This window comes from Peromyscus eremicus, chromosome 7, assembly GCF_949786415.1.
Source record: "Peromyscus eremicus chromosome 7, PerEre_H2_v1, whole genome shotgun sequence".
Taxonomy (NCBI): Eukaryota; Metazoa; Chordata; class Mammalia; order Rodentia; family Cricetidae; genus Peromyscus; species Peromyscus eremicus.
Window position 1 is genome coordinate 117,119,917 of NC_081422.1, and position 22,352 is coordinate 117,142,268.

General features: G+C 46.2%; 1 protein-coding gene across 1 annotated transcript in view; it reads right to left on the reverse strand.

The window, feature by feature from the left end:
• Positions 1 to 5,236: 5,236 nt before the first annotated feature.
• Positions 5,237 to 22,352, reverse strand: part of Cdcp1 (CUB domain containing protein 1) — a 39,928-nt gene continuing 22,812 nt past the window's right edge. The window contains exons 3-9 of the mRNA XM_059269004.1: positions 19,907 to 20,269; positions 18,540 to 18,908; positions 17,293 to 17,514; positions 15,124 to 15,504; positions 12,373 to 12,738; positions 10,122 to 10,206; positions 5,237 to 6,483 (exon numbers count right to left, since the gene is read on the reverse strand). Of these exons, the coding sequence (XP_059124987.1) occupies positions 6,060 to 6,483; positions 10,122 to 10,206; positions 12,373 to 12,738; positions 15,124 to 15,504; positions 17,293 to 17,514; positions 18,540 to 18,908; positions 19,907 to 20,269 (2,210 nt within the window). The 3' untranslated portion in view covers positions 5,237 to 6,059. The remainder of the gene's footprint in view (positions 6,484 to 10,121; positions 10,207 to 12,372; positions 12,739 to 15,123; positions 15,505 to 17,292; positions 17,515 to 18,539; positions 18,909 to 19,906; positions 20,270 to 22,352) is intronic.

The window sequence follows — 22,352 nt, forward strand, 5'->3', positions numbered from 1 at the left end:
TCAGAGGTTAAGAGCACTGCTTGCTCTTCCAAAGGTCCTGAGTTCAATTCCCAGCAAACACATGGTGGCTCACAACCATCTGTAATGAGATCTGGTGCCCTCTTCTGGCCTGCAGAGATACGTGCAGACAGAACACTATACATAATAAATAAATAAGTCTTTAAAAAAATAAAATAAAATAAAATGGGGTCTTATATAACCTAGGCTGAACTTGAACTCCTGCCCTAACTTCCCAAATCCTGGCATTATTGGCATGTACAACCTCACCTGGCTTCCTCATGAGTTCTTAAATATCCACACAGCCACAACATTTACCCCCAGTAAGATCTGGTAGTTAAGACAAAATTAACCATCTTAACAACTTACCAATTGTTTTCAAATGAACATCTATTCAGGGCCCAAGCTGTCCTGGAACTCACTCTGGCCTCGAACTCACAGTGATCTGCCTGACTCTGTCTCTCGAGTGCTGGGATCAAAGGAATATGTTACCATACTGGCCACGAATTTATATTTCTTTGACAACTTTAAATTTTGCTTTAAACCCAGTAGTAACTTTATTTATAGTAAGTCATGTGAACAAAAGAAGGGGAACAGGTCAGTTCTCAGCTTCATGACCCTTGTTTCTCAGGCATCTGTTTTGCTTTAAAGCTTTAAGAGGCCTCCAGGAGCTCTGAGTTACTGGGCTGAGAGATGAAAAGCACTGCAATGTTTTCTAACTATACCTTGTAGTGATGTGTGGTGTAGAGGAAGCCCTCACCAGGGTTGATCCAGCAGATTGGTAACTCCTATCAGCCTCCTACTTTCTGGTTGTAAGGATTTGTCCTGTGACCACCCTTCCCTTTCTCCAGCATTCTAAATTCCTGAGAAAAGTCAAACCTAAATGATTAAGATGTTAACTGATAATTTTTTTAAATAACCAATGAAATCCAGTATCTCTGGTGATGTCCTGCTAACATCAAAATGTGTCTAGCTCTGAATCAGCAAACACAAATCAAGCAAATTGCTAAGAGGTTGAATGTGTAGAAAAGTATCCTAGGGAGTCAAGGTTAATTGGAATGTTCCATCCCTGACTTCCCTAAGATAACCTTTATGTGATGATATTCCTCCACTCCCAAGTTCTTCTTGTTTGTTTACTTTTGTTTTTTGTTTTTTTTTTTTTGAGACAAGATTTCTCTGTGTAGCCCTGGCTGTCCTGGAACTCACTCTGTAGTCCAGGCTGGCCTCAAACTCAAGAGATCCACTTGCCTCTGCCTCCTGAGTGCTGGGATTAAAGACGTGCGCTACCACCGCCTGGCTCACCCCCCCCAACCCCCCAACCCCCGAGTTCTTACAGTGTTGACTCTCGAATATAATGGATTTCTTGCCCATTAACATTTGTCTCAGGGATATTGACTTTCAAGTGGTAAGCAGATGGAATTGTTGTCCAACAATTTTGGACAACATTCTTTAGAATTTCTAATACTGTATGGAAAGAAAGAAATGGGAAGGTAAGAGAGGGAGAGGATAAATCTAGATGTTTTTACTTCCCTGAGCTGGCAGGTGGTTCTAAGAACTTATTCAATTCAGTGTATATTGAATTTTTATGTGCTCAGGGCTGAATGTAAGGTAAAGTGAGTGTTTTTGAATGTTCTTTGCAAACTAAAAGAAAAAGTATCAAACTCATCATACAATCATACAGTTGGTCTGGTTGAGAGCAGGAACCAAGTCATTCTCAACCCATTATTTTCCCGAAACACCAACTGCATGGCTGCCTGCATCCTGCATCCTGCAATGATTTGTAGGCTACATACCAGCAGGGTCTTCTGATGTTTCTGGGCTAATTCCCTTTGCCCTCTTCCACCTCAAGGACTGTCCTGCTCCATATTTCAATCAAGGCTGTTACTCCTCACACACCCCTCCTGTTCCCAACCATAGAGAGACTAGCCTGCAGGCTCAGTTTCATGGGAGCTTGCATTCATTGTACACACACACACACACACACACACACACACACACACACACACACACAATTGTAGGGTACACTCCTGGGACTTCTCAATTGCCTCTCATCAATACTTAGGTCCTGTAATCTAAATACAAGGCTGGGTTGGGATAACTAAACATACTCAGCTTAGTCTATCTTGTTGCTTTTAACAGAATGCCTGAGAATGGTTATTTTGTAAAGAAGGGTTTATTTGGCTTGTGGTTCTGAAGGCTGGGGAGCCCCAGGCCATGGCATTGGCATCTGCTCAGCTTCTGGGGTATATATACGTGTGTAAGTGCATATGCTCATGTATATATGTGTGGAGGCCAGAAGATAGTTCAGGTGGCTTTCCTCAGGTGTCCCCTACCTTTTGAGACAGGGTTCTTCACTGGCCTGGAACTTGTCAAGTAGGCTAGGCTGGCTTGCCAGTGAGCTACAGGGATCCACCTGTCTCCACCTTCCCAGTGCTTGGATTATAGACATATGCCACCATGCCCAGCTTAAAAATCTCTTCTGGGTAAGTGCTAACTCTTGGGGCTCAGTTGGCAAAATTCTTGCTGTGCATTAAGGATCGGAGTTTGGCTCCCTGGTACCTGAACAGGAGCTGGACACAGGGGCTGGAGAGATGGCTCAGTGGGTTAAAATGCTGCTGTTCTTGAAGAGAACCCCGGTTCATTTTCCAGCACCTGTAACAGCTGACAACCACCTGTAACTTCAGTTACAGGGGAGCTGACGCCTTCTTCTAACCTCCATGGACACCAGACATGCACATGGTGCACATACATACATTTAGACAAAACACTCATACACTTAACATAAAAATCTGAAGAAAAAGAAAAGAAAAAGCTAGGTAAGTGATATGTGGCTATAATCCCAGCACTGGGGAGACCAGAGCATCCCTGAGACTCACTGCCCGACTAGTTTAGCCAAATCAGGAGTTCCATGAAAGACCTTGCCTTAAAAAATAAACTGCAGCCGGGTGGTGGTGGCTCATGCCTTTAATCCCAGCACTCGGGAGGCAGAGCCAGGTGGATCTCTGTGAGTTCGAGGCCAGCCTGGTCTACAGAGCAAGATCCAAGACAGGCACCAAAACTACATGGAGAAACCCTGTCTCCAAAAATCAAAAACCAAAAACCAAAACCAAAAACCAAAAACCAAAAAAAAAAAAAAAAAAAAAAAAAAAAAAAAAAAAAAAAAAAACAACATCCCAAAAACAAAACTGCATTTCTGGCCTGACTCACTCACTGCCACAGACCTCAAAATGGATGGCAGAATATAAGACTTTTTCCTGCTGTGCAGCCCAGGCTAGCCTTAACTCACAATTCTCCCTTAATCTCCTAGTGTGGGATTACACGTGTGTACTACCACACCTGGCTAGGACTGATTATTTCAAACAACATATTTGCTTCCCACAGGGCATGGCGTCAGATGAGAGGGAGGAGGCTGCAGCAGAAAGCCTGATTTCCTGTGCAGTGAATCCTTGGTGAACAATGGAAAGAGAAACCACTTAGCCCATGTGGAGTTTGTCAAAAGAAATAGCTGTGAATAGGGAGCTCCATGGAAACAGCACAAACAGCAACAGCATTAAATAACCAGATATGCATTTACTTTGTATATTTTTATTTAAAAAAGTATAGGAAATGAGTAAGATGTTATTTAAAATGTCTCTACATTAAATAAATTATTTTCATGTATGCATTGCAGATCCACAGAGACTGGTCCTCCAACCCGTACTGAGGTTACAGCTGATGGACTTCGGCTTTTCCCCATGGAAGAGTAAACCCGTTTCTTTCATATGCAGCCACAGCCCAGCCAATGGGTGCAAAGGCTTCCTGGGCATCAGCAGAGCCAAGGTAGAAAGACACTGGGCTGACACACAGTAAGAACCAACACATGAGATTGATTGTCTCCCCAAGGGGCATTTGAAAGTCAGTGGAGAGGAAGCACACAGGGCCCCTGCTCAGCATAGTGATTCCAAGTGAGGGAAGGAACCACAGCTGTCCCTGGCCCTTCATGGAGGGTGGTCAGCACCTTGGGTAGCTGGGTAGGAGTTAGCTTTCAGAAAGGAAAGTGCAGGAGCAGCACCCTCCTTTCTGGAAAGAACTCAAGAGGTCTTGGAGTTCAAACCTTCCAGGAGATGCTGGTAGAGCTGTCTCAAAGGCTACGTGGGCAAGATGACAAGATGCTTTCCAAGGTCAACTCCCTGAACATTATGGAGCACATTCATTTCTTGAAGAAGGTTTACCAGAGATCCTGAACTACACTACCACGGCTTTCTCTCTAGATCATGGCAGGAGGGATTTTCCACTACCTCCTCCCTCTGTAAATTATGGGAGCTCCACTTTTTTCTTTTCATACAATTCAATGTCAGTTTACAGCCACAAGCACATAGCATCTAGCATCAAAGTAGAGGCAACAGGGAAATAGATAAATGGTTTTTTACCAGGCTGTCCTGGAACTCACTCTGCAGACCAGGCTGTCCTGGAACTCAGAGATCCATCTGCCTCTGCCTCCTGAGTGTTGGGATTAAAAGCTTGCACCACCACTGCTTGGCTTATTTATATATTTTTAAAGGATAAAATTATTCTCAAAATTTGTTTAAAAGTCAAAGTATTGCTGCAGCTGGGAGAGCCACACACCACAGAGGAAATTTCTCTTATTTCTAAGAGTAGGGGATGAGAGGATCTATGGTAAATTCTGCAGGGGGATAGCTGTATGCAGCAAAGGAGAACTGGGAAGTCTCTTACCAAGTAAGAGATACACACATGGACTCTTGTGGCTAGGTAGATCATCAATCATCCCCATAGGTGCACATTTATCTAGTGGTCTGCAGAAACTAAAACACAGCTGTCCAAACCAGTTAGCAAGAGATCAAACCACTACACTTGATCAAAGGAGCTTAATTTATGGTTTGTTTTTTTTTTTTTGGTTTTCAAGACAGGGTTTCTCCGTGTAGTTTTGGTGCCTGTCCTGGATCTCGCTCTGTAGACCAGGCTGCCCTTGAACTCACAGAGATCCGCCAGGCTGTGCCTCCCAAGTGCTGGGATTAAAGGCATGTGCCACCGCTGCCCGGCTGTTGGGATTCTGCTGTGATCCAGCTGCATGACCTCGGCTCAGGAGTTGGGCAGGGGGTCTTGTGTCTTGCATCACGCCGGTCAGTGCATGCGTGGTGTAGCTCCATAGGCCCACCTTTGCATGTTCATCGGGAACCCTTGAAGGCTGCACACAGACCCCATTCTCTCTGTGTTCTCCCCCCCTCTCCCACCATCTTTCTCTCTGGCCTCCACACATGCTCTTTCCCAGGCCTGGTTCTTCTCCCCCTCCCCGCTTTCCTCTAATAAATCATGGCCGTGGCTCGTGACCTTTTTGAGTGGTAAGTGCTGTTTATCATTCATTTCACCGGCCATTTATGTTTTTAAAAGAGGGTCTTATATAGACCAGAAGGGCCTCCAACTCACTACACACTTGATGATGACCTTGAAATTCTGGTCCTCCTGCCTCTACCTCCCTAGTGCTAGGATTACAGGTATGCACCATCATGCCTGGTTTTATGCTGTGCTGAGGATGGAACCCAGAGCTTTGTGCAAGTTAGGCCAGTACTCTACCAACTGAGCTATACCCCCAGCTCCACATTCAACTTTTTAAAACATAAAGGACCACCAAATAAATACTACTACTACTATTACTACTACTAATAAAAAAGCATATTGTCATTTTCATCCAGAGGACTCCAGTGAGAGAAGAGACCTCAAGCAGAGCTCCTGGGAATCCGCTAAGTCTCTGCTTATTATTGAGAATCCAGGGCTCGTTGTGGTACTGTCTGGGTGGACCATGTCTCTCTTCTGGCACCGTGGCCAGCCCCAACACAACCTGAGTTCAGGAAGACCTGAGCTGTTAGGATGACATCCCCATCAGAAGCCACGATTTGCTCATCACTGGAAGGAGTCCACCAGGAAATCAGGATTTGGGGCACTTTGCAAAACCTACTGTTCCTTCTAGTTGATTGCTCTCCCATCTGACTCCTGTTTAGGACAGTTTTTCATGTCTCAATGCCTGGTGTCAGGCATCTCAGCAAAGTCTTTGGAATGGGGCCAAATTATTCTTCCATCTCCACTGGTCCCTGGGTGTTGAGCAAGGGGATGTCTGTCTCCCTGACACCTACCTCCCCCTTGTTGGGGTGTGAAAAAGTGTAGGGTTCACTCTCAGATTCAGGAGGGCTACTAGGAGCTGGCTCATCTGCAGTGAACTTTGCAGTTGGGGTCCTGGAGAATATAGGGGGTGGGGAGGGGGGGCAGTCCCCCATAGGGCCCTGGAAGGGCCGGTAGGTGTCCACCTCCGGCTGGATGAAGGATCCACTGGAGTCCTGCAGCAAGTGCCCATATACCATGGTATCGTCGATGACTGCATACACATGAGAGTCATTGTCCTTTCGTCTTTTCTGGAACTTTTGAGTCTGGGGCACTTGGGTATTGACATTGCCGTTGTAGATACCCACAGCAGGGCCCTTGTTGACCTTCTTCCTGTTTGCAGAGAGTGACAACAACAGAATGAGAAAACTGTCAGATGAGTGACACATAGGACTCCTTGGGGTTCTAACCTTATCTCACCTGAGTCCTTGAAGCCTACTAGCATTTGAAACTGGAACTGTCCCAGGGACTACTCAGAAGCAGCCTTTGCCTCAGGTTTTCAAGGTGGAAATTGAAGGATCATAAATGGAAGAGGTGGTTTAAGTGAGTTTGTTTTGACTCTGATAGACTTCAGGGGAACCAACAATGGAGATACCTTGTAATTCCTTCCCTTCTTCTTCCCAGTAATAGGGATGCACAAGCCTTTCTTTTTTTTTTTTTTTTTTTTTTGGTTTTTTGGAGACAGGGTTTCTCTGTGTAGCTTTGCGCCTCTCCAGGAACTCACTTGGTAGCCCAGGCTGGCCTCGAACTCACAGAGATCCGCCTGTCTCTGCCTCCCGAGTGCTGGGATTAAAGGCGTGCGCCGCCACCACCGCCCGGCTGCACAAGCCTTTCTAAACCACATCAGCTCAGCACGCCCAGGCCAACCTTCTAGAACATACAGTACTACCCTGTACTAATGCTGCTGCTTCTCTTGCACAGAGCAAAGCTAATTAGCTAATTCCAGTTAATATCCGAGACTCGGGGGGAGGGAAAGGCACAAACTAGCTAATTTTCTGCTAGAGTTGAGGTCGGAACAGCTCATCATTAGCTGAGTGGCTCTGTCCCTGTCCTATCAACAGCAACCACCAGGGAAAAAGCTAAAATGCAGACAAAATCCAGGATTCGGTGAACCATTAACTCGGGTGTGTGGTGCTCTCTGGTATTCAGATGTGGACAGTTGTTGGCATGTCTGCCCTGGGCACACAGCTTTGCCTTCAGTGAACAAAGCATCAGGGATTTAGACAATAGCTGACTCCAGGAGGCGTCAGTCCAGTTAGCAAAATGGGCTGCAGAATGCAAAGGCTGCCAGCTCACTAATCCTAGACTGCACTTCTGTGAGGTAAAGGGCCATCTGGTGTTGACCAGCGGCTCCCCAGGCTCTTGCATGAGGCCTTCAACAGATGTCCCTCCCTCATGTTCTCACAGTGCCTGGCTTTTCCCTCTACCCATGGGTAGTAGAAAAGACTGTCTTGCTCCTGGTTTATCCCCAGAACGTTACCTGGGTCCTAGTGCCAAGGAAACCCTCTGAAAACACCTATACCAGGAACAAGTTCAGTGCCACTCACTCCCCTTGTCCTTGCAGACCCTGCCCTCCCTCCTCCACCACACATACAATTTAGGGGCTTCACACAAGTGCATCAGACAGCAGCCTCATGCAGTTGAAGCCCATAGGAAGACTTCCTGTGCTGGTAAGCATCAGGTCAATCTGGAACAGTTTGTAGAAGGAAGCATGATGGCTGGACTTTTGTTCTTAGCCAAATCCCTCTGCTGTGGGATGTCTTTCTGTATGCTGTGAATATGTGTTGCTCTGATTGGTTAATAAATAAGCTGCTTTGGCCTGTGGCAAGGCAGCTTAGTGGCAGGCGGGAAATCCAAAGAGAGAGACAGAAAAGAGAAAGGTGGAGTGAGGGAGACACCAGACTGCCATCCTAGAAACAACATGTAATGGGATGCAGGTAAAGCCACAGAACATGTGGCAATACATAGATTAATAGTTATGGGTTGAGTTAAACTATAAGAGCTAGCTAGCAAGAGGCCTGCCATAGGCGATACAGTTGACAATATTAAGCATCTGAATGATTGTTTTATAAGCGACTGAGGGACCTTGGGCTGGGCGGGACTGGAGGAACATGGGACTGCAGGGCAGGCAAGACCTGAGAAAATTTACGGCTACATCCCTCCTTTCCACAAGGCATCCGGGGAGTCAGTGTTAAACGAATGTGTCCCAACTGAGTGGGACATGCTGTGTACCCCAGACAAGAAAGCATCCTCCTTTCCTATGTAGTAATGTGTATTTCACAGGAAAAGGCTTCATGGACCAGGAAGGAGCCCATCATTCCTCAACAGTTGGACATTTTTAAGACAGTCAGTCCCACTGCACATCAGGAATTTGCTCAGAGCCATAGTGAACTTGAAAGAAAAGTTTGGGGACCGAGGAGATAGTTGATAAAGTGTCTGCAGTACAAGCACGAGGACCTACGTCAGATCTCCAGCAACCATGTAAAAAGCTGGGTTTGGTGGCATGCATCTGTAATCCCAGGGGTGGGGAGGAGGAGACAGGCAGGCTCAGTGCTGAGCAAGCCTGGTGAGTGATGAGTTTGATCCCCAGGACTCACATGGTGGAAAGAGAGAACCAATTCTCACACACTGTCCTCTGGCCACCAAACATGGGTTGTGTCATGTGCCCATGAGCATACACACACACACACACACACACACACACACACACACACACACACACAAATAATAAAATGTAGTAAAAATTAAGAAAAAATTTTGTAAAATTGATTTTGAGGAATGACATCTGATGTTCTCCTCTGGCCTCCACAATATGGCCAGAACATGCGTGTGTACTACACACACCTGCACACTTACACTCACTCACAAAAGTTTTTTTTTTTTTTTTTTTTTTTGGTTTTTCGAGACAGGGTTTCTCTGTGTAGCTTTGCGCCTTTTCCTGGAACTCACTTGGTAGCCCAGGCTGGCCTCGAACTCACAGAGATCCGCCTGTCTCTGCCTCCCGAGTGCTGGGATTAAAGGCGTGCGCCACCACCGCCCGGCACAAAAGTTTTTTTTTTCTAGAAGGTTCAAATCATGATAAAGTAAATGGAGCTCTCTGATCTTCATCAGACGGAGGAGAATTGATGAAGTCTGATGTCAAACTGGACTTATTTAAAAAGTCATTTACCTTTCAAGCAATGGAAGCTGCTGAAAGGGGGAAAGAGATGAGGCAGTTAACCAAGCCCTGCTTCCTCTTAACTCTAGGGCTACCTTTTGGCACTGGCCTTCAGCCCCCAGATAAGCACAAAACAGATAGCTTATTTAAGAAACTACAGGAGAACAAACTAGGGCAAAAGGTTTGTTTTTTCTCTAGGTAGCAGAGGGTAGTGGGTCCTGCTAAGATCACTCCTGCTACCATCAGCTCAATGAGCAGACACAGGGACTTAGTTCTAGGACCAGGACATCACAGTGTGTGTGTGTGTGTGTGTGTGTGTGTGTGTGTGTGTGTGTGTGTGTGTGTGTCTGTGTGTGTATTTTATTCCCCCAGATATGCCTCCCCACCCTCTGAAACCGTAATTCACCCTTGGTAAGAATATTTAACGTTTATCTTTTTGGGGAACTGGGAAGCAAAAAACCCCAACATCATTGACATGAATAAGCTGGGTGTGGTGACACATGCCTATAATCTTAGTGTTCAAGGAGATAGAAGAGGACCAAGAATTCAAGGCCAGGGATATATAAGACCCTGTATCCATCCACCCACCCACCCATCCATCCATCTTCCACCCATTATCCATCCACCATCTATCCATCCATCATCCATCAATCATCCATCTATCCATCATCATCTATGCATCCATCCATCTTCTATCCATTATCCATCCATCCATCCATCCATCCATCCATCCATCCATCCATCCATCCAGTCAGTGTGTGTGATCCAAGGAGGCATCAAATCAGCCAAAGACAGCTAGAGAGATTCCACCTACTTCTTTTTCACAAAGCAGATGATGAGTCCCAGGGCAAACAGCAACAGGGCTCCACCTCCTACTGCACCAATGATGACAGCCAAATCTGTGAGCAGAGACAGGAACACAGAGGAAGAGATAAGAGGGTTAGCATAAGGAAGAGCTTGGAAAGTCTCCAGCCCCAGCTTCTTCCCTTCTGAGCAGAGAGGCTGGAAACTGAAGATGATTGGGTCCTTTCTGAGCCTGATCTTTTTTGGGGGGGGTGGTGGTGGTGGTGGTGGTGGTTTTGAGATAAGGTTTCTCTGTGTAGCCCTGGCTGTCCTGGAACCTCCACTGTAGATGGCGCTGGCCTCAAACTCACAGAGATCTGCTTGCCTCTGCCTGCTGAGTGCTGGGATTAAAGTCATGCGCCACCACTGCCAGGCCAGAATCATTTTTTTTTTTTCTCTCTTTGAGACAGGATTTCTCTGTGAACTCACTCTGTACACCAGGCTGGCTTCAAACTCACATAGATCAGCCTGCCTCTGCTTCCTGAGTTCTGGGATTAAAGGTGCTGAGATTGATCTTTAAGGGAACTGTCAGCTAGTATGTTCTCTATGAGAGGAAACCAGCCAGTGTATAAAACATCTATGTGGAGGCCACCCATGTTACTCATGCAGAGTCTCCATGGGTATAAAACTCAACTGAGCCAAGAGGGAAAACTAAAGCTCTAGATACATGTCTCCAGTTGAACTATTCCATTTGAGCTGTTTGGTGCATGCATATGAACCACTGTGTTGTCTGAATTTCTGACTCAACTGTTTGTTATGAGTAAACAAAATAGTTACTGTCTAAGCCAGTGGTTCTCAACCCTCTTAATGCTGCAACCCTTTACAATTCCTCATGTTGGGGTGACCCCCAACCATAAAATTATTTTCTTTTTTTTTTTTTTTTTTTTTTTTTTTTTTTTTTTTTGGTTTTTCGAGACAGGGTTTCTCTGTGTAGCTTTGGAACCTCTCCTGGAACTCACTTGCATAAAATTATTTTCATTGCTATTTTTTTTTTTTTTTTTTTTTTTGGTTTTTCGAGACAGGGTTTCTCTGTGTAGCTTTGTGCCTTTCCTGGAACTGTAATTTTGCTACTATATGAATCATAATGTAAATATCTGATATGCAGGATATCTAATACATGACTCCTGTGGGGATTGCAACCCACAGATTGAGAACCACTGGCCTAAGCCAGAGTAGTTTGTATGTAGCACTTAGATACATGAAACAGATGTGTTTGTAGGGGATCACCTACTATCCACCTATTGGCTACTCCTGGCTTCCACCAGGTGTGTTCCTGGTAACCAGGCTGTCTTAGAGAAGGAGGAGCAGAGGGGAGAGCAGGGACTCAAACGTCAGGAGTGAAGGACAAGGTCATTTCATCCAAGTTGTCCTTTCCCATACTGCACAATGGAAAAAGAGCACTGATCTGAAAAGGAACTCTGCACCAGACAGGGATTTAGGATTCCTTGCTTGCTCACCAAGAAACAAAGGGTAAGATTCAGAGGACACAGAAAAAGTGACAGAAAAGGAAAGTAGAAAAGGAAGAAAGCCCAAGTGGTAACCTCAGACCTGGCATTCTTAGTAGTGGCTTTTGGTGAGTTTTCTCTCTCTCTCTCTCTCTCTCTCTCTCTCTCTCTCTCCCTCTTTCCCTCTCTTCCTCCTTCCCTCCCTCCTTTTCAGGTCCTCATGTTTTAATCTTCATTGAATCCCTATGATTCTTCTTTTTCCTTCACTCTACAGATGAAAATCATAGGAGTAAAGCAAATTCTATATATCATGGAGTCAAGAAAGAAGAATGGTAGCAAATTGACAAAAAGGATTCAGGTGAGTCAAAGGAATGTGGCAGAAGGGGTGATGTGCATGTTCCTTCTATGCTTCCCTTGGTGTCTTGGGCATTTCTCAACAGGGTCAGCTACGCAGTGGATAGTCAAGAAAGCTCAGTTGTCTCAGATGATTTTGGTGGGGACTTTTGTGAATAACAGTATATAGCCAAGATCAGCAAAGTCTCGTAACCAACCTCCACTGCCTGAAGATCAATGAGTGAGCCTGATAAGCCCAGCTCAGAACACACTTGCTCAGTCAATGTGTGAACAACAATAATAAATGCTATACCATAGCTGACTGATATACCAGTAGCCAGGACTCAATCTGTTTTTTTACTTGCCTCCAAAACTTGCTCCCTGCCCCTCAAATGCCAGTTTTCTTTCCTTCACCATCTCTGGGAGACTCTGAAAAGTCCTTACCTATAGTCTTTGGGGTGAGAGTTACCCAGAAGAGCAGATCTAGCTGCCTGCCATTCATGGGGCTGCAGTTGGAGATGTTAACCCAGAAGCTGTGATGATGGAAACTTGGCTTAGGCAGCACTTCCTCTTCTAGGCTGAAGATCTCCTCTGCCCGGGTCTGCTGCTCCTGGATGATCATGTATGCACGCCCTGACTGGCAGACCACACCAGAACGCTCTTTGAAGAAGGTCAGACAAGCTACTTGGTTGCTAGGCACACTGATGTTCCAAGACACTGAGGAGAGGGCAGGCAGGCCATGGTCCCAGTTGGGGGTCCTCAGGTAGACCTTGTTTTTTGTGTCCGGGGTCACTGTGAAAATGCCTTCCTCTGTAGGACAGGGTAGAGATTCAGACAAATGTTGTTTGACTCAACAAAATGGAAAGAAAAGGGGACAATGTGGGGGATGCTTAACAGCCTATTCCAGCGCCATCCAACAGCACTTTCTGCGATAAATGGACACGTTTTACGTTATGACTATTCAGTACGCAGCTATTATTCATGTGCCTCTCTTGAGCACTTACTATGTGTCCAGTGTGACCAAGTGACATAGTCAGCATCTGAACTTTCCCCCATGGTAGTGTACTACAGGCTCAGTCACCAGTCCACAACATTACTGGGAGGTGATAGAACCTTTAAGGGGCTTCCCAAGTGCTGGGATTAAAGGCGCCCACACCCAGGTTGGTGGTGAGACCTTTAAGGGGAGATGTCAAGTAGAAGGAAGTTAGGTCATGGTAGTGGACCTTTAAGGTTGAGGTCAAGTAGAAGGAAGTTAGGTCATTGGCGGTGGGACTTTTGTTTGTTGTTTTTCCAGATAGGGTTTCTCTGTGTAGCCCTGGCTCTCCTGGAACTCTCTCTGGAGACCACGCTGGCCTTGAACTCACAGAGATCCTCCTGTCTCTACCTCCCAAGTCCTGGGATTAAAGGCATGCGCTACCACACCTGGCTTGGTGGTAGGACTTTCAAGGGGAGACATCAAGTAGAAGGAAGTTAGGTCATAGTGGTGGAACCTTTAAGAGGGGAGGTCAAGTAGAAGGAAATTAGGTCACTGGGGACACACCCTTAAAGGGGCTGTTGGGAATCTGTCCTCCACTCTCTTTTTACTTTCTGATGGCCATGAGGTGAGGAGCCTCTCCCATTACACATTCCTACTGTGATGTACTGCTCTAACACAGATCCCAAAGCACCTGGTCCTACCAAGGATGGCCTTCAGTCTGAAACTCTGAGCCAAAACAAACCCTTCCTGCATATAAGATCATCATCTCACAGCAATGGAGAGCCAGTACAACAGAGACTCATATTTTTCATTTATTTATTATTGATTTTGGTTTATGTAATCACATGTGGTTATTGCACTAGTCAGTGAAAGACATACTTGTTAGACTAGGTGCCCAGGTTCTTTTCAAACAAACAAACATCAGAACAGTTTGCCAAATGAGCGTTCTCAGTTTTCTTTCAGAAATGTTCCCAGTTCCCAACAAGGCAATCCCCCTACCCCGCTCTGCTGTGGGAGTGGCATATATCTGTTTCTGCCTCAGAGAACAAAAAAGCTTCAGGTTTGGGAAGAAATCTAGAATTGCAAGGTTGAAAGGGCTTCCAACATGCCCACTGTCTGCTGTGTGCTCCAGGGGAGATAAGAACCTATACTCTGCCCTGATGAAAACAACTCTGATTTTCAGACTTCCCAAAGGGGATTCCCTGGTAACCTTGGAAATGGCAGGCAGCCTGGGTTGACCTTACTGTATCGCCAAAGATCCATTTCTTCCCCACTATGCCACTGAAAGTCAACCTCAAATAAAAGTCTCAGCCAATTTTAAATGACCTCTAATTTAACATAACCATTCTTGGAGCAACACACAATGGTGACTGTGACTTTTGCAATCAACTGCATACAGGTCACCCCAGAGAGCCACTTAGACCTCATTCTCTACCTCAGAACACGGTAGACCTTGACCTCGCCTTGGCTATGCAGAAGAACAGGACCCTTATACTGCCACTTCTTCCCAGTAATTCCTCTCTGTGCTCTCCATGGTACGCTCTTAACTGTAAAAGCGGAATCATAACAACCCAGGGCTGGGGAATTTCTCATTTCCCCCTGTCAGCTTCCAAAAAAAGACTAGAATCTGATTCTTTGCCTTGTTGCCTACCAGCCATTGCATCCCACTGTCAGAAACTTTTTTTTTTTTTTTTTTTTTTTTTTCCAATTTCTAAGCCCTGGAAATTTCCATGGGAGATTGATAAAAAGTCATTAGGACCCAATGTTCTGCAGCCTTCTGGTGTGAGGAACCTCTGCAATAATCCCTTCTCTCTAAATTGGCAACTTTGTATGGTTTTAATGTGAAAAGTCCCTCGTAGGGCATGTGTTTGAAAGCTTGTTGTCTCCTGAGTGATGCTGTTCAGAAAGTCATAGAACTACAGGAAATGGAGACTTGCTGGAGGAACTGGGTCATTTGGGTCCTTAGGTTTTATAGCCCCACTTGCTGTCCACTTTCTGCTTCTTAAGTGCAGACACGAGGCTCGCACTGCTATGATTTCCTCACTGTGATGGACTGTACCGGTAAGCTGTGAGCCAAAATAAGCCTTCCTTAAGCTTCTCTTCTTATGTATTTGGTCATGCAACAGAAAGTAACTAATATAGCATAAAACAAGATGCATTGAATATCTAACAAGAACAGCTAAGAGGGTCTAGCAGTGGGTGAGCAAGGGACCACATACCTTTGAAATACGGTATGAAGGACACTGTCAGGCCTTGCCTAGAGACCTCTTGTTGGAAGCTGGGGGCATATGTTCGAAGCGTCACAGAGCTGTTTTGCTTCACCTGGATCTTCTCAATAGAGCCTCCTGGACAGAAGGAGCCAAAGTACAGGCCCTGGCCAGGCGTGGTGCTGGCCATGAGGTAGCCGAAGCTGGTGTTGCAGGCCCTCTCACGTGTATGCTGCTGTAGCTTCTGGCCTGGTACTAGCATAAGGCTGAGCCTGTCCTTGGGCACCAGCAGCTTCCAGGAGAAGTCGTGCAGCTGCACAGGCAGCTGGAGGATGTCTCTGGGCACCTGCAGGTGGAAGGACTTCCCGTAGCAGTAGCGGTGGTCCAGGCAGCCTGGAAGAGAGAGCTAGTAGTAATCATATGCAGGGTGGGGAGTGGGGAGCATGGCGTGTACCCTCTTTGGCACACAGGCTGGCCTGAGGCCAGAATCTGAAGCTGCCTGCTTTCCTTTCTACTTGTGACTCTTCACTAGCTTTCCTGTCCACTCTCCTCCTCTTCTTGTCTATTAACCTTGCAGCCAAGCTCTGTGAGTACTCAGGACAGAAACACTCTCTCCTTGCTTGTATCTTCCTTTGGGATGCTACGACACAAATCTCTACCCCAACATGTTCCCACACTTCATTGTCACATTAGAGCTGTGAGTGACATCATGGCCATCTCGGCTTGCATTGTGCCCCATCACTTCTAATTGGGTGGCTTCATGCTAATCTAGCTCCTGTGACCCTCAGGGACCCTCAGCTTTGTGTCAGAGATGACTAAGTTTTCTTTTCTTTTTTCTTTGAGATAGGGTCTCTTTGTGTAGCCCTGGCTGTCCTGAAACTCTATGTAGACCAGGCTGGGCTTGAACTCACATCTTTGCCTCCTGAGGGTTGTTATTAAAGGGGTGCAATACTAAATCTGGTTCAGGTTCTTTTTTTTTTTTTTTTTTAAAGACAGGGTCTCATATAGATAGGCTGACCTGGAACTCTACGTAGCCAAAAAAGACCTTGAACTTCTGATCCTCCTACCTTCATTTGTCAGGTATTGAGAATATGAGGGTGTGGGCATGGTTCATGCATTGCTGGGGATAACTGAGGGCTTTGCGATTGCTAGGATGTGACTGTACCAGCTGAACTTCATATCCAATCTTGAGTATGAGTTCTGCTGCATTTGTTAAAAGACTCACAAGTCACAGAAGGAGACAGGCTAAGTCCATTCTGTTTGTTTTGTAATATAGGCTCTCATTTTTCCAAAGCTGGGTTTGAATCTGCACAGTCAAAGAGTAGTTAGTTTATGTTGTGTTAGAAATTAAAGCCAGGACCTAATGCACACTATGCAGTCATTCTACCAACTAAATTACATCTTCATGTTCCAGGAGGCTAAATTCTTGACTGAAAAAGAGGCAGGAAGTAGGTAAGTGGAGACATAGGGATGGGGCAGCTGAGCAAAGGAGGAGAGGACTTCCCCAGGAAGAGGCTGGCAGGTTGGGCAGAGCCAAGCAGGGACACTAGCCTGCTGTGACCTTCTGAGGGATGATTGGTCAGCAGACATTGGTCCTAACAAGGCCTGTCAACATTTGCTGCTTCTCTCTCTTGTTCCTGCTCACCTGGCCTCAGTGGTCATTTCAGACTATACCCTTTACAACCCTAAAATAGGAAAGATGAGGCCGGGTGAGGCGACACACACCTTTAATTCCAGCACTCAGGAGGCAGAGGCAGGCAGATCTCTGTGAATACAGGTCAGCTTGGTCTACAAAGTGAGTTCCAGAACAGCCAGGGCTGTTACACAGAAAAAGCCTGTCTCTAATCCCCATCCCAACCCCCACCAAAAACCAAAAAGGACAGGAAAGATGGCTCAGTGGGTAAGGCACATGCCACCAAACCAGACAATCTAAGTTTGATCCCTGGAATCTACATGGAGATTCCATGTAGGAAAAGGAGAAAACTGACTCCCATAAGTTGTCCTCTGACTCCTGCACATGCACACACACACACACACACACACACACACACACACACACACACGAACATTGAACACTGAATTTTTTTCTTTTTAAAGAATCTGAGGCAGGGGATGAGAGAGCCTATATGCAGTCTGGGCTTCTGGGTAAAAATATAGTCAGGGTTTTTGGTAAGGACATACTTAGGGTTTTCTCCACATTCACCCACAGGCGTGTCAAGTCATCGCACAGGAAGGAAATCTTGTGTTTGGAGCCAGCTGTCAGGGTGACATTGGTACTACAGGTCCGAGACTCTAGACACACAAAGCACCCAGGAACAAACCTGCGGCCATGTTTGACTGGCCGTGGTTCTATGGTGAGGGACATGGTTCGCTCTTGACTCAGGTCCACCATGTAGGTTTTATCTGAAATCACAAAGAGACAAGGTATGAGGCATGGATAGGCAGCTACCAAGTGAGGTGGCCAAAGCGACAAGTCACCTGTTGGGATGAGCTTACTCAGATGAACACACACACACACACACACACACACACACACACACACACACACACTTTCTCAGCACTTCCTATGCTATTCTCTTCCTCTGACAGGTTCTAGGTTCTGAGCTTGCTCTACTTCTGTTAAACTGCAAGACTCAAGGCTAGTTCCACATTCCTCTTAATCTTTTGGTTTGATTAGAATTAACTAAAACTACGTAATGTTTGATATGTTTAGCACAGGGTTAAAAATGTAGTGAGTCCAAGGTAAGAGGATATTCAGCCAAGAATCATGAGAGTTACTACCCCACTGTTATTGCTGATGATGCTAACTGACATTCTGGCTCCCACTGCAGGGTCAAGACAAGAGGTCTCACAAGGCAACTTTTCAATGTCCTCATAGACTAGCTGGGGCTAGAGAGATGGCTCAGTAGTAAGAGCACTTGCTGTTCTTGCAGAGGTTCTGAGTTCAGTTCCCAGCACCCACATCAGGTGGTTCAGAACTGCTATAAGGGCACCTGGACATACACGGCACGCACACACGCACGAGCACCCACATCAGGTGGTTCAGAACTGCTATAAGGGCACCTGGACATACACGGCACGCACACACGCACGAGCACCCACATCAGGTGGTTCAGAACTGCTATAAGGGCACCTGGACATACACGGCACGCGCACGCGCACACACACACACACACACACACACACACACACACACACACACATCTTTAAAAAAAAGAAACAAAAACAAACCAGCCTAGGACCCTGTGCTTGCTTTTTACTGTGCTAACGCTAAAGTGTCTACCAGTGAGCCTGTCTCCATGTCTAGCAACCCACTTCCTGAAACTCCTGCATTGTTCAGAGTCCATGTGTCCTAGTTGCTATACATGCAGAACAGGCAACCACCTCACCGAGGCAGCACAGGAGGAGGGAGGGTATGGATTACTCACTGCTTTCATTCTGTGGACGTTGGACCAGGACTTGAAACTGGAGCCGAAGGATCCCTGGGCTCTGGGCATCCTGGTCACAGCCTTGCAGGGAGAGGTTGAAATTCCCAGCCATGTTCCCTGGCTGCTTATCCTCTAGTCTGAACACCTCCGGGTTGGTGGTGGATCCTGGGATGTAGTATTCAACACGCTCCTCCTTCCTCTCACAGTTGGAGACATTGAAGTTGAGGAAGGAGACACTGGCCCTTAGGTGTGCAGGGACAACAAACTGCCAGGTCATAAGCTCATCCTCAGGGAAGCCTCCTGGGTAGTTGGCGGACATCAGGGTGGCTGAGCCTTCACCCTCAAATACTGACTCGATGATGCACAGGCCTGTTGAGACAGATCCAAAACAGAAAGAAAGGAGATGTCTACACCTGTCCTCGTTGTCCATGGCTAAGGGCAGCGTTACTGGGGAAAATGCAGTTCTCAGGAGTGGGGCTGCACATGATGTTTACACTGAGGGTGGGGATTAGGAGTGAAGACCTATTAGCAGTGTATGAGCAAACGTTCAATACTGACTGAGTTGGAGAAAAGCCAGTTTGTTCAGTGTACCCATCTCCTCGAGGTTAATATAGTCCTTATGGCTTAATACAGCTCCCAACAGATCTGAGTGTGGAGCTGGACTGTGTTCTGACATAACACACACACATATCATCGAGAGCATTAGGCCTTAGCAGAATCACAAGGAAGTGATTAGCTTTGGGTATTTATTACCTTTGCTTTTAAGATTATTTACTTAGCTAAAGTTTCTATAATCCTATTTTTTGTAATGTTGAGCTGTTGAACTCTCGCTCCTTCAAGATTTACTTGACTCTAGGGCAGCATGAGTGAGCAAATGGGCACAACAGTGACACACTGTCATGCCTGGAGAAAACAGAAGTCAGGGTGACAAACAGATGTGCTCCATGACAGTGCATCTATAAGATGAAGCCCACATGATTTTGTGAAACAAACATTGTGTTGCAAAACGGACAAAGAAGTTGGGCATGGTAGTGGACACTTGTAATATCAGCACTGGAGAAATGGAGGCAAGAAGACTGGGAGTTCGAGGCCAGCCTGGGCTACATGAGACTTTGTCTTAAAAAATAAATAGTTGCCAGGCAATGGTGGTATATACTTTTAATCCCAGCACTCAGGAGGCAGAGGTAGGCAGATCTCTCTGAGTTCAAGGTCAGCCTGGTCTATAGATCGAGTTCCAGGACAGCCAAAGATACACAGAGAAACCATGTCCCAGATAAATAAATAAATAGTTGACATTGCATCTGGAGTACCCTGGAACATCCTGCATATGTCCATCTGATCAATAGGGATAGGAGGTGCATGCTCACGTTTTATAGATGACCGGTTTGCGATACTGAAGCCTGAGATGTTCCTGGGTATGTTCCATGGCAGGTTTAAGGCCATTTTCACACCCTCTTGCATCTTGATCCGGGACACAGTGCCGTTACTGCAGAAAGTCCCAATCCTGACCTCAGTGGCATCAATACGACCACTGATGGAGTGAGTCACCCCATCTGCACAGCGCTCGCCTGGGCCAATCTGTCTCAGGCGAGGGGTTGAGAACTGCAGCTCCAGGCCAATGCTCTTATGAGCTCTGACGTCCCAGATGTAAGTTCTGTTGAGGGTGGGCAGCTCTGATGTGGATGGCTGAAGACGAACCTCCCCAAAAGGACATGGGCCTGACATGCAGTCTGTAACAGACAAAAAAAACAATTTTGAACAAAGGTACAAGACCACATGCTGCCCTTCGCAGCCTCTAAAGTAGGCGCTCTACAATTGTGCCCAGGTAGTTTTTACCACCCCTAATTGCTCACTGGTGGCCTTTTGCTGGTCAGTGCCTCAGTTGGGGAGTTATTTTGGCTCAGAGAAGACTAAGAGGAGGCTTGGCTATATTCTCATTCTGATTTGGGCTACAGGACTGAGAAGGCCTGGCCCCACTGCTTCAGATGGCATAACCTGGGGCTGACACTGCATCACTTCAGTCCTGGAACATTGTGTATGTTTTACCCAGGAGAGGCTGGACTTTAGCAGAAACAGTCACTCCATGCTGTGCTCCTGGTGCCTCTTTTGCTGCTCTCTGGCTGGACTGCTTCTGGGAGCATTCCCTTGTGGTGGGTAATTTAGACTGCCCATTTGACAGGATTTGGAATCACCATGGAAACAAACCTCTGGGCATGTCTGTGAAAGATTTTCTAGATTACATAGATTAAGGTGGGAAGACCCAACTTGAATGTGGGCAGCACCATCACCTGGGTCCTGAACTGAATGGAAAGGAGAAAGTGAGCTGAGTACCAGCATTCATTTTTCTCTGCTTCTTGACTAGGGGGACAATGTGACCAGCCACCTCCTGCTCCTGCTGTCAAGTCTTCTCCACGATGACAGACAGGATCCCTTGGAACTCATCCAAAATAAACCCTCCTTCCTAAGTCACTTTTGCAGAGTATTTTATCACAACAATGAGATGAGTAATAATATGGACACACACACACACACACACACACACACACACACACACACACATCTTTGGACTTAAGACACCCGACACTGTTTCCCAGGCACAGTGCCTGTTATCTGGTTAGTTGTCCCCAACTGGCCTTCTAAAGAGCTACAAGGAGCCTGCACCTTGGGACAACTTCCTTCCTCTATTTAGAAATTAATTTCATGGTTTTGAGGGCACACTGTCAGGCTCCACCTTTGAAACTTCCTTTTCCTTCTACATCTCATTAATATACTGGGCACATTCAGCACACAGTTCCCCTGACTGGCTGATCCCAAGGCACAGTGAGCTTCCTGCACTGAGGCTCTCTTGACTCTATTAACACTGCAGAGGAATCATCTTAAAGCTAATAACTAATTACAACCTTTGATACATTTTGTTTCCTAAGCCTTTTAAAACAACATAATTACTATCAAGGAGGATTTATGTAAGACTGAAATAACAGAAAGCAGGCAAAGCCACTTCAGGATTTTTGTGCTGTACATAGAGGATAGAGGATGTAAAGGTACGATGGCCTTTGGTCTAGTGCTAAGAATCTGTGAGTCCTTACTTGTACTCCACTTGGGTGTTTGAAAGTGCTGTTGATGGGGTTGGGAAAGTACTTGTAATGTGAGAATGAGGACCTGAGTTCAAATTCCTAGGACCCCATAAAAAGCTGGGCATGGCAGTACATTCCTGTAACCTCAGCATTTAAGGGCAGAGAGACAAGTGGACCAGAGCTTTCTTTTTTTTCTTTTCTTTTCTTTTCTTTTCTTTTTTTTTTTTAGTTTTTTGAGACAGGGTTTCTCTGTGCAACATCCCTAGCTGTCTTGGAACTAGCTCTGTAAACCAGGCTGGCCTCGAACTCCCAGAGATCCTCCTGCCTCTGCCTCCCAAACGCTGGGATTAAAGGCGAGCACCACCACCACCCAGCAGACCCAAGCTTTTAAAAGCTCAGTGAGAGATCCTGTTTCAAGGCAATAAGAGCAATGGAGGAAGACACCCAGTGTTCTGTTCTGGCCTCTGCATGTGCATGCATGGGTCTGTGTACTTGCACATTCATGTGCATATACCTCTTACCCACACACAAAAGCTGGGTGGGGCAATGCATGCCTGTAGTCATAGAGCTGAGAGGCAGAGACAGGAAGATCCTGGGGTGGCCAGCTAACCTAGCTAATTGGTGAGTTCCAGGTTCAGTGAGAGATCCTGTCTCAAAAAATACAGTGGAGGGCAGTAAAGAAAGACACTGGACATTGCTCTCTGGCTTTCACATGCATGGACATGGATGTGCCTGTACA